Source organism: Zosterops lateralis (genome assembly GCF_965231275.1).
Source record: "Zosterops lateralis genome assembly, chromosome: 4".
Taxonomy (NCBI): Eukaryota; Metazoa; Chordata; class Aves; order Passeriformes; family Zosteropidae; genus Zosterops; species Zosterops lateralis.
In genome coordinates, this window is record NC_139765.1 from 54,381,948 (window position 1) to 54,394,895 (window position 12,948).

The 12,948-nt window shown below is 37.8% G+C and overlaps 1 protein-coding gene across 3 annotated transcripts in view; it reads right to left on the bottom strand.

Annotated features, from left to right (window-relative positions):
• Nucleotides 1-2,684: 2,684 nt before the first annotated feature.
• Nucleotides 2,685-12,948, bottom strand: part of TRABD (TraB domain containing) — a 33,301-nt gene continuing 23,037 nt past the window's right edge. For all 3 annotated transcript variants that reach the window (XM_083860059.1, XM_083860060.1, XM_083860061.1), the window contains 4 exons: nucleotides 11,795-11,934; nucleotides 10,348-10,520; nucleotides 8,657-8,768; nucleotides 2,685-5,936 (listed from right to left, as the gene is read on the bottom strand). In XM_083860059.1, the coding sequence (XP_083716185.1) occupies nucleotides 5,726-5,936; nucleotides 8,657-8,768; nucleotides 10,348-10,520; nucleotides 11,795-11,934 (636 nt within the window). In that variant the 3' untranslated portion in view covers nucleotides 2,685-5,725. The remainder of the gene's footprint in view (nucleotides 5,937-8,656; nucleotides 8,769-10,347; nucleotides 10,521-11,794; nucleotides 11,935-12,948) is intronic.

The following is a 12,948-nucleotide window of genomic DNA, read 5'->3' on the forward strand; positions in this document are numbered from 1 at the left end:
GGGTCGCGGGAGTGCTGGACCCACAAGAAAAAAGATAAACGAATGTTTGCTACAAGTTCAGTACTTATTCGGAATGGTCCTGTTTTGTGTTATTTCAATTAATAGCCACTATCTCAGTGGTGGGTCAAGACCAAACCTCTCCAAGGTGTGCACCCTTTCTTTCTCTGAAGGGTCCGGTGGATGCCTCCACTTACACCCGGACACAGCAGGTAAACCGTCTGCAGGCAGTAGATGGCACTAAATTACTGCTGTTGTACATTCCAGCTAAACTCGAACGTGAGTCTCGGCTCTAAAGGACCATAACAAGAGACAACGTGGTGATGGCAGCAGGGAGAGGGAGAGGAGCTGCCCAGTGGCAGGGGATGCACACCCAGAACCCTGTTGCACTTGTACAGACTTAAAGCCCTGAGCAACCTTGCCAGGCTTGCCCACACACGGCTCCAGAACAGAACACTCCTGCTGGCCCCGGAGAAAGCAGATGCAGAGGCACATCACGTTAATAATCACTGCATCTAGCCAAATATTGCTTTTCATTACTTTGTCCAGTTTGTAAATAGACAAACGTAAACGTAAATTCTCTGTCGTCAGAATCAGGGACATCTTATCACTGAAAGAATATCACCTAGCTGGGATTTTTTTTTTAATTTATTTTTTTTTTTATTATTATTATTATTTTTTTTTTTTTTTTTTTTTTTTTTTTTTTTTTTTTTTTTTTTTTTTTTCCTTTTTGGGTCTGATCCTTCCAACTTTCACTCAGGCATTAGTCATGATATACAAGTACCAAGTATCTTGGATAAGTGTGAAAGTAGCTGTGTGCATCTTTCCCCCTGCCCATATCATCACAAGAGCTTTTCCGTGTCATACTACACAAATCAACAGACACAACAACCAACAAGCATAAGCAAGCGTTTGCTTACCTTGCAGCACAGTCACAACCCAGCAGGGAGCTACCAGGGAGAAGCCAGAGTCAGGCCAGGTGTCAGAACTCAAAGGACAAGGTCTTGTGATGGAAAAGAGCACACACCCCCCAGCTCCCAGCCCCTTCTCTACTGGGAGTGCGAGTAAGGAGAGCCTCATCTTTTCTGCTGTTGCCTCCCCGGAATATATTTTCTGCAGCAGGCACAAGGCAAGCGACGAGGGAAGGGATAATTACCCAACCCCCAGCCAGTTTCTTCAGCTGGGAGCTGTTGAACAGGACAGCTTCAGCTGTTCCTGGGGTCCTCACATACATGTGGACACACAAGACCTGCTGGTCAGAGGATATACACTGCTGGTGTGTGTTTTCACCCAAAGAGTCAGTAGACTGATTTCAGCTGTGTATCTTTGGAGGTACTTTTGTCCTGTGCTTGATGTCTTCCATGTGCGTTTCCACGGCACGGGCTCAGCACCCCACTGAAGTCTGTCCATCAGTTAGACCCACATTATGACCCTTCTCCTGCCAGTACTTAAAACTCACGCATCTTACAAAAATGTCAGTCTTAAAACATTCAAGTGTAAAATTAAAGTTTATTTATTTCAGTTTTAAAAAGAAACAGGGAAATACATACATGACTATCTGAGAGCTACACAAATGATAGTTTCTTTTCCATGGGTAGTTCCCACTGCCTGGCACTTTGAGGTAACTTTGATATGTTTCTGAGTTTTTTACATGTTTTACAACACACACAGAAATACAGATTCCAGTGGAAACACAGACATTTTAATCCACCTCAAAAAGTCAATCTTTCAGTTTTATTCTGTATTTGGTATTGAAGACACCTCAAACATGACGTGGGCCGGCAGTGTGCAGTTTAATGCTGGTGAACAATACACTCCCAAAGCAAGCAGGTGCCACCTGAGGCTGACTGAGCACTGCTCCAGAGCTGAGCTGCTGTGCAGCATCCTCTGCCACTCTCAGGGACAGTACAAAATCAAAGATTTTTATTCCACCTAAATGGTTTAACCAGCAATTCTGTGCAGCCACAGCTCCAATTTCAACTGCAGGGAACTTTGCCTGACCCCGGAAGAACAGGCTGCATTTTGCTTTACACACAATCAAAAAAGATGGACCATTGATTGACAAAGGGTACAAACAGATGGTGCATTATCTGTATGGAACACAGCTTATCATATATGTGAATACAGGGTCTTGTATTAATGTCTTTTTTTAAAGTAATGGTCATATTGATTTACCTATGTCAATTTGAAAGATAAAGCTCTTTGCCACTCATTCAACATCTTTTGCACATAAAGGATCTTTACTTCCCATACGGAGGACAGCACTGGAAACACAAATTACTGTGCCTGATGTGAAGCCAGTGTTGGATTGGGACTACAGCTGTCAGCTCCTTACAAGACTGAGCACTGGAGACAGGAAAAGAAAAGCAACAACAACAAAATCAACTCACCACACCTAACTCTGGACTCTGAAATTGAGTTCTCATGCTGAGCAGTCTCCCCGTGTGTTCAGTAGGACAGGGAAACTGTTCTTTCCTATTAACCAGTTACATGTGGTAGGCAGAGAAACTAACTCCCCTGCTTCAGCACTACAATCAGATGCCCTCAGCAGGAGGCAATTCTTCAGGTAATGTTCTCCAGGAAAATGTGTTAGATGGTGGAATGATCCTGTACTATATCTGGCTGACCAGTGTTTGCTCTCAATAAAAATACTGGCTAATTAGGAAAATAAATACCTTCAACAGAAATGGTGGTTAAAATATTTTATTTTTTATATAATAGAACATACTGCTGTTTATTTTAAATCACTTTAAAGGCACACATTGTTAAAAATACTTCAAATTTACATCACATGTACAAATGCGTAAAACAGATGTACATGTCTCCAAAAAAATACAATATGGCTTCATAAGGTTGAGGCGGGGCTGGGACAATTCAACATATACTTAAATTTTACAGGATGCTGCTAAGACTGAAAGGACTGACTAGAACAGAAAAGAATGGACCTAAAACATGGATTATATTATATAAACAGTACAACACACTGAATATACAACATCAAGAATTTGTGTATAGATTCATAAAATTGTTAGTTCTGCAAATTCATCACTTTCCAGCGCCACTGAATAAACAGTGCATGCATATCATCTGCCAATTTGAAACAGTGGGAAGATACATTGCAAATTCTCCATCCACAAAGAGGTTCCCTGAAGAATCTGCTGATATGCTTTGTAAAAAAAAAAAAAAGACTGAAACAATAGACCTAAGGTACTGACTGGAGAGAATAACTAAATAACAATGGACACCTCAGATGGTAATCACTTTTGGCTAAAAAGCATAAAACATCAAGACTGCAAGAATGCTCCATGACAATCATTTAGCATTATTCCCACCCAAGATTAAGGCTCCTATCTAAAATTTACCTTAGATTTGTTTTCCTTTGTGTAAAATTACCTGAGCACAGATATCAAAGATCTACAGAGCTTTTAAAATACCTGCAGATACTTTAAAAATCTGTAGATAATTTAAAGCAAAATATCAATATATTTAATAATTCTACCAGCTAAGTATTCTCAAGAAAATAACCAACAGAACAACATTTTGGTATGCCAGTAAAGCCAGAAGAGTGAGCTTAAGCTTTTGCTTTCATCTTTTACAAATGTACATAAAATGTAATAGGATTATTAAAATAGGACTGCTTAATTGTAAACAATACATTAAATGTTTTTAAAAAACAGGAATCAAAATTCAGGCAGTCACTCTACTCTTCTATAAATTGTTTACAAATGCTCTTACTAGAGATGGCTGGTGGTTTCTTAAGCACTAATAAATAGAAAATAAAAAAGACCTGCCCCACTGTTTTCTATATTATCATTTACACTTTGTGTCCTAGAAGCATGAATTGCTGTCATTCTCATTTGCTAAAGTTCATTCCCTGGACACGTGTAAGGCCCAGACCCAGAAAAGCACCTAGCATCATCTTAAGAGCTCTGCAGAATCAGGTTAGATTCAGCAAGGTTAAAGATAAACATGCACTTTAATAATTTGCTGCACTGAAACTCATAAAATTTTTAAAGAGCAAGGCAGAAAAGCATCAGGTTGAATGGACAGACAAGCTCCCAGCAAAGTCAATGCCATCACAGAGAGGAGCATCAGATCCTTAATTTTAAAAGCTCAAAAAAGACAACACTGTACAGAAGACAGATGTAATACTTCCAGCAAATGAAAGACTGTATGGAACCATTTCCAACACAAGCCTTTGGAAATACACCCTATTAAAAGTGGTTTCTGGATTTTATTGAACCAACTGAAAAAAAAAAAAGAAACACAAAGCACAACATCAACTCTTCCTCCTCCTGCCTCACATAGTGGTTCCCATCTTTCATTCCCAAAAGAAATTAATACAGATAAAAACTTCACTTTGAACAATAAGCAACTGTATATGAGTCTGAGGAGCAAAGGGGACAAAGTTCAAATACATCAGGTTAACTTTGATATGACAATGTTATCTGTGTTGTTGAACTAGGATTAGCTGATTGCCAAGGGCATTTTACAATCACTGACAATCCTGTAAAAAGGGAAGGTACCAAAAAATTCCAAAGAAATATGAACCTAGGATTAAAAAAAAAGAAAAAAGAAACAGATTGATGATGGATGAATGTTCCAGATAATTAAAAAAGAAATTAACAGCAGTCTGTAGTACCCATAATTTTATGTATAAATAGCAGGTAATCCAAATAAAATGCTACAGTTGGTTGAAAAACTAAATTGAACACTGCTTTCTATTAAATAGATTAAAATATTCATCCACCAAGAAATTACATTGATAAATAAAATACTTTCATGTAGCAAAAACAAGGGGCAGGTTAATTCTAGGCTTTTTTTGCCAAATATGAAAGGTCTGAGAAACTAAAGTAAATTGTACAGTAGTTCTAGTTTCTTCAATTTTACAATACTGAAACCAGCAGGATTTGGCTAAATAATACAGTTTAAATAAGCTAATCTAAAGGAACAGAGCGTCCTGTAAACATCTGACACAAACCACATTGCATTCTGATGGGGTGGCTATACCTTCTCTATGCAGGAGAAAGTCAATTCAACTGGTGGTGGTAACAAGGGATGCAATCTAAAGGCAACATTCCTGTTCTTCAATAAGGCTTGTAAAAAATTTGAGCCATGTACGTATGACAGCCTGTACAATTCTGAAATTTCCGGAAAGCTCTTAAGTTTAAAAAAAGCCTAAATGTTTAGGTATAAAACACACATTGAGAAGATGTCCTTTTAAATTATGTGTAAAAGTGTCTGGCACCAGAAACAAACACTTGGTATTATTATACCTAAGGAAAAAAAAAATCAAAGAATCACTCAAGTATCCCTGAACTTCAGAGGAGATGCAGCCAATTAGTTTTCTTTGTGTTGCTCTTTCCTCTGAAAAAGGAGCCATGAACACACACCCTTTAAGCTGCCTGTACAACATCATCAGTTTTATATATATATATAATATATAATGCACATATATAGTATACACATATACAGTATGCATATATAATATATATATATATTTGCATACACATTTCTTTTACCTCAATCTGGAATCATCTGGTTTCATGCAACACACCTATCAAGAATCAAAACTATTAATTAGATCATAGCTGGTGTAACTTTAATATCAAATCTTTTATTATATAGTGATTGAGTGTTGCTCAGCATCAATCAGCTCTGACTAGAATCCTCATCCTGCAGTCCAGTTCACGTGTTGCCTCCATCACCCTTTCTTCAGCCACCTTCTTCACACAGAGCCTCTACTCCATGCTCTACTCCATGTCCACTGCTGAGACACCTCTGTCAGCCTCTGAAGATAGAGATGTGTTGCTGGCATTGAGAGAGCAAACTGAACTGTCCTGTGACCTACTCGGTAGCAGCCATATCCCAGCAGTCCAAGAAATGTTGCTTTTACAACGAATTTGAAAACCTTACTTGAAACTGATGGAGGAGGCACACTGAAACAAAAGATAGAAAACAATGATAGTATCTGCATAGCTGGAAACAGTAGGCATTTTCAAAAAAAAAAAAAAAAAAAAAAAAAGATCTTTTTCCCCCTTCCTCTCCATAGTGCAGGAAATTTTCAGGTAACAGATGCATCATGAATGAACAGTGTATTCTTTCATGTTCAAGAGCTACATAAAATTAAATAACAATAAAAAGCTTAAAACACTTACAAAGCCTTTTTTACCTATGTATTATGCCACTCTTAATGGTTAGGAACCTTTACTCATCCATCACCCTGCCAAAATAACTAAGTCAATATCCAGACTTCTTGAAGAATACCAGGAGAGAATATCGAGATTTTCACAGAGCCACTTGGAAGTCTCTGCACTGGCCACTTGAACAAGGAGGGCAAAGGACAACAGGCACACCAGATCTACCCCCATGACCTTCAAGCAGTCTCACTGCTGGTGTACAAAGCAAACAGTTAATACTGCCTTCCCAAAAAAGCTGTCTCTGAGAGCACAGCCACATGCACATGCAGCCCTACACCCTCACTAACAGGCTCAGCAGCAGCTCAGCTGGCCCTGCACCCACAGCACCTCATGGGTTTTCTGTCACGGATAACTCAGAGGTTTTCATATGTTGTTGCAAAGGAGCCTCAAGGCATCATTTATTTATATGCGGAAAAAGTTTTGAGTGTATTCTGTTACAACAGTGCAAAAACACTGGGTGCTCTCAAACCAGGTTAGATGTGCTGAGATTAGGATACAACAAGACTGAGTTTAGATCCATGTGCTCAAACTAGGGAAAAGTTATCACTGGTGAGACTTTGCACATTACAGCAATATACAGGAGAGTTTAAAAATAGCATATGTATTGAACCAAGAATGGTGTAAAGGTATCTCTTTATGTTCTTACACCCTTCTCCAACTACTCTTTCTCAATTCTAATACCTCACCACAATTAAAAAAACCTCAATTAATAACAGCTGGTCAAGAGCATGGTGTAATAATTCCCAGGTCATGGGTTCAATCCCTGTATGGGCCATTCACTTAGGGGTTGGACTCAATGATCCTTGTACATCCCTTCCAACTCAAAATATTCTGTGGCAGACAGTAAGGTCTGCCTGGAGTCAGGTTCAATGCATGAACTTAAAAATTAGAAAAAAATTGGAAATATATGTATGTTTTAGAATATATTAGAAATATGGGTAAATATATTAGAAATATATGTAAATTTTCAAGTTCACGTTCCAACTTCTAAAATTTAACTAAGTATCTGTGAAAGTCTTAAAAACTTGCCATCCTAGAGAGATGATGAACATTAAACACACAAAAGAAAGCCCTAGCTCTGCTCTGCAACTGCACTGCAACAGCATAAGGGGCAAAAAAGTTTAAAGAAAAATAAGTTGCAAATGCAGCACTCTTACGAATGTCATTTGCTTCATATTATTTCAGAAAATCAAGTTAATGAAATATTAATGTCTTGTGAAAGATACTAGTAACTTTTCTGCTCAGTTACGGCACTGGTGTGGTAAACACAATCAAGTCAGAGCCTAAACTTTGATGAGAAAGACCTTCTATGCAGGCTTGAAGACAGGCTTTTGGTCTTTGGGCTATTCAGTTCTGTGCTGTCAAGGATGCAACCAACAGCCACCACACAACTCCATGGATTTGGACAACCTCATTGTGCGGGTTATTTGCAAGGGTGCAGAGGAACATGGACAGCTAATTTGTGACTCCAGGCGGGGCTTAGCCTTGAAAGATAGTTATTAATGGCTATGCAGAACTTCTGTACTCTGCATTCTTGAATCCAAACAACAAAAAATCTCTCTAAATCATATTTTAGATGTCTAAATATACCATTTTTGTGGATGTCAGTCTTTTCTGGTTTTCATAGCTTCTGAAGAGATGCATGAGGTGGTTACATAAACACAAGAAACAGATGTGATAAGGCAAGTGTGAATACTTGAAAGACTCTAAAATCCTAAAGCACCACAGACCAATACTACTAGGTTGTATTATAAGCTCTCCTGTATTTCTGAAGTCCTGACCTTTGTGGATTTACAGGATACACACAGTCTGAATGCTTGGTTCTTCAATTCTGTCTTTTAGAAAGCACATACATCTATTTAAATCTTTGAGGAAGGAGTTCACCAGATACATGGGTTAAACCAGCTCATAATTAGTTAGGTATACACATTAAAACAAGTAATTACTTAGATATATACTTACAAATAGGGTAAAATAAAAAATAATTAAAATATAAATTAATTTAAAATAATCCAAAACTAAGGGTACAAGCAACTGTGACACAAAGCTTGCCAGAGCCAGCAGTGTCCTGACAAAACAAAAGCTTTAAATCCAATTATTTATATTTACCTGTTAGGCTAAAAGCCTTGTTCTGTTTTCAGCATATTCTACAGCCCTCATTTGAATTTTCATTTTAGAAGACTTAAATGAGGACCAATTAATTTCTTTCTAGACAAGGGCATATTCTCATCTCTGCTTCCCTCCATATTCAACTATTTTTTTTTCTTTGATATTTTCTTTTTCTTTGCTGTAAGCACAATCTGCAAGCACTGCACAGCAAGTCAGTGAGCCGACAGGGCAAGGATGAAGTAGAGATGCCTCTTCAAGCTGTGACAACCAACCAGAAAAACTGCAAAGAAACTGCTGGTTTTCAGCAAGAGAAGCTGTTACATCAATACATAGGAAAGGCCGATTGTTACCTCATTATTTCCTGGATCTTTAAGTCGGAATTCCAGTTCTTTTCAATTCCAGGTACATGACCCATGCCAACAACACCAACTACAACAGCTGGGATATATTGTCTAGGTTCATCTGAGAAAAGAGATTGAAAGAAACATATCTAATTTCAAGCTATAAATAAATAGGCAATGTGTGAGACTACAAAATTGATTTTTTCCAAGATATAGGGGCTTTTATTACCAGATATTGAAACACTGTTGTTACATACTCATCTCACCCACTGCCTCTTTCATTGAGAGTCTGAAAGTCAGCATGGTTTCTGGATTTTCAGGAATCATTTATTTAATAAATAGATCTGGCCAGTGCTCATACTCCAGCCTCAGGGCTTAGCAGATGCAAGCTGAATTAACTTCTTTCCTTCTCTGTGTAAGTCATGTTTCTGTGCTGCTTATGAGGAACACCCCTGGTCTTTGTCATCTCCTGGACAGAGAACTTTCTCTGTCACTTTGGACAGGGCACCCGGCACACAAAGTATAACAAGATTTGGGCTCACAACTGGAGAACTATGCTTGAGACCACATCTGTCCCTGTGAGGTTCACTGTTAGAGACCTGGCTTCAGCAACAGCAAATCCAGGCCAGTGACATCCAGCAGTTGGCCAGCTACATCAGACCAACGCAACATGTGCCAGCTCTCACCCTCATCTACCATCCAAATTTCACAACACCCAAAATGTGGTTTCTGGAAGTTTTCTCCAGTGAAAAATATAGCACCATGCCACAATAAAAATAACTCAGAAAAAACTTTCTAAGATAATGATCAGGCTGCTTCCCTATGGGGAAAATTGTATATAATACCTAAATATAAAATACAAGTTCTACTCTTTAGCTTTAAATATCTACCCATGGTTTTTCCAGAAAATAAAGCAAAAACATAAAAAGCAGACCACCTCAAAATGGAACAAAACTGTATTGGAAACACTAGAACTATTATACATACTTACCAAATTGTTTTTTCTAAATTTTCTTTTTCTCAGTCTATTCTACGATTGCTCTAAATCAGAACTGCAACTACAACAGTGTCTGCACTAAAGTGATGACAAACACTATCTTAAGTAAGAGGTAACATAGTGCAGTACACTTATCTATAGGAAGGGCATACAGATCACATATGCCAGCAAAATACTTCCAAAGATTAGACAAATACTATTTTTCTATGTGCCTATACCTTGCTGAAACAGCAGAGTCACATATGATTATTAGTGCCAGATCATCAAAGTTTCTAGCAGCCCAATTTATAATTATAAAAAAAATTATGATGAGTTCCGAAATTAGAGAACTAACTTATCAAGAAATGAGTCCCTCAGCAGCCAGTGACAACAATGAATTTGGTGAGATAACGGGGCAAGAGAGATAGACAACTGTCCCATATTGTGCTGTCATACCAGATCCCTGCCTTTTGAAATAGTTGTCTGGTTAATCACTACTTTCCAGTTTTAAACAGCACAATGAGAAAGGAAACATAATTTAGAGTCTACTGCTCTAGGTGGTTTCAACAGAAGAGTAATACCCCTTTTTAAATTTTTAAGTGTTGTATCTTAAGTGACATGTGGCATTCATGAACAGAATATTCCAGATTTTCTGAGAACTGAACTTTGGACCAGTATACAAAGAACACCTTGCCGGTTATAATCTCTGCTTTAAAATAATTACTTTCTGAAGCTCGAGGTAGTTCTATCTGCTTTGCTGCTTGCTTCAGCATGTAGGTCAAGTAAATATCTCGTTCAGAGACAATGGTTCGATGAAGATCAGGGAATTCTCCAATCATTTCTGCCATCATTTGTTCCAGTAAATCCTTCTGTTTGCATTTCTCCACATCATCTTTACTGAAAGAAAGGGAAGTTTTCTCAGTATCTGTTATGCTTTTAAAGGTCAACACACAAACTAATGAATAAAAACAATAGGCTGTTACACCTAAACACAGTGTACAGTTCTCCTCCCTGTTTTCCTCTCCAGAAGGAAAATAATCTCCATAAACCTGTAAAACTTGATACCTAACAGCGCCTCTACAGTGAAGGAAAGAGAAAGAAAAGTGGCCACTTGCCTTTAGCCAGCTCAACTGGATTTTCTCCCTTCCCACTTTAAAAGCTGACAACTCAACTCAGCCCAACCACTGGGCTTCAAAGGCAGGAGTTACTGTGGTGCCCCACTTTCAGTGTGTGTTAATAAGCTTAGAAGAGCCTACATACAGCCCTTCTGAGGAAGCAGATCTGATCACTGAACACACAGAGAGTCTACTTAAGAACAAAAAAGGCACACTGTAATGCACAGTGAGGGCATGGAGAGAGATTTGCAGGTTCCTAGTGTCAATCACAGGACTCTAGGGGGGAAGTCAAAGTTATAAACCAATTTCCAGAAAAGAAGAATAGCAAATGGGCAGGAAATGCAAAATAAGAACTGCAGGAATAAATGTAGTGAGCTTTTATTATTTTCATAGGTGCTATAAACCCTTCTGTTAGCACCTCTAGCTGTGGGTCATAGCTTGTGGATTGAAGTTACCTGGTTTGGCATCACTGTCTACTAAAGGTAGATGTCAAACAGGCTTCCTTTAGTTTCCAAGATGAAAAGAACACTACGAACATCATCAGGGCAAGCTAAAGGAGAAATGCTAGCTTTCAACAGACCCAGAAACATCAACAGTCTGACAATTTTGATGCTGAATTATTACTCCTATTTTCCATGGAATCTCATGTTGATATCTGCATGTGGAACTCTTAAGAACATACGAATCATTGCACTGAGACCTTTACTCTCCCTTATTTACAATATCCACACACAGTGGTGGGAAAGATTTTATTTTCTGCATTAAAATAATAATATAAAGAAAATTTTTAAAGTATACTAGGAATTCTTTAGCACCTAATCTTACACTTCACTCGGAAGTAATGCATTGTAAGACAATTAAAGGAAGCCCTGACAAAAGATCAGAAAGACAGCTTTCACTTCAAAAATACATATTATTGCAGGATAGTTTGTATATTCATCCTTCTCACTAACTTCAAATTTCATTGCATCAGGCTGGGTACCCTCATACTAAAGTCAAACTGAAGAATTGAATAAACCACCCCCAACATAAAACATATGGGGTGCTTATTCATACCTGATGGGGTCAGATAAGAAGCAAAGGCCCCAAGCAAGCTTGACTTTCTGCCAGAAGGAAAGTGCAGCAATTGCTCTCTTAAATGTAACAGGGATGGGTCGGTCACCAAGGTGGAATTTACAGAAAGGTACTTTACTGGCCTGAAAGAGAAGATACAAATCAACATTTCATACTGCAGAACAGCACATTCTTATTAACAAACATTAAGGATTTACTGTGTTAAACAAGGTATCTTAAAAAAGAGCAAGTAGTGTCATACTTCAAGATAAAAATATTTTGGCTTTCCAGTAAATATAATTTACAAAATACTACTACATTACTTCATAAAACAATAAATCTGCTACACAGTGCAGTGGGTATTACAGTAAAAAAAATAAATTGTAATGCCACACCCTTGAGGTTACTTGTACTGAAGCAGAAAGCTTTTGATTTTTACTACATAAGGTGACAATGGGACTCAATATCTATCTGGGCCTGAATAAAGCCTGAGGTGAACCAACTGTCATCATTTTGCTTTCACCTAGGATTTGTCAGGATCATTTACCTTACAGCTGGTCATGGTATATTGAAGAAAGAGCTCATGAGACAATAACTGATGCCAGATACCACATGATAATGCGAGACTTGACAAATTTTAGCACAGTACAAAATTTCTAGAAAATTCTTTCCTATGCATAGTTGTTTAAAAATTTCCAGCAATCACTTTAGAATAGGACAGAGCTAATTTTTTTCCCCCACTTAAAATGAGAAAGACTTAAAATGTTTCATTCTGGTCTAGAATGGTCAAGAAAAACCTTGAAGAAGTTTTCTTTTTATTAAGGATAAATACACCAAATTATTCCAGACTGTTTATCAGCAATGTTCTCTCAGATTTCCTTACTAGCCTACAATTTACATAAAAATAGCAAGATACATATTCTTCAAGATGGATAGTCCTAGTTCCCAGGGGAAAAGAAAAAATTAAAATAAATAAATAAATAAAAAAGAGTAGTGTAAAACACAGCTACTATTTAGTTCCAGGTGTCACTGCTGGCAGTAGTACAAAAGGTGATGTTAAAAGACCATATAGGACTAACAGATCAGTCAGATATTTCACTTCCCCAATCTTTGTAGATGAATGGAATGTGTCAGATCTCATTATACCTTCAGAGCTG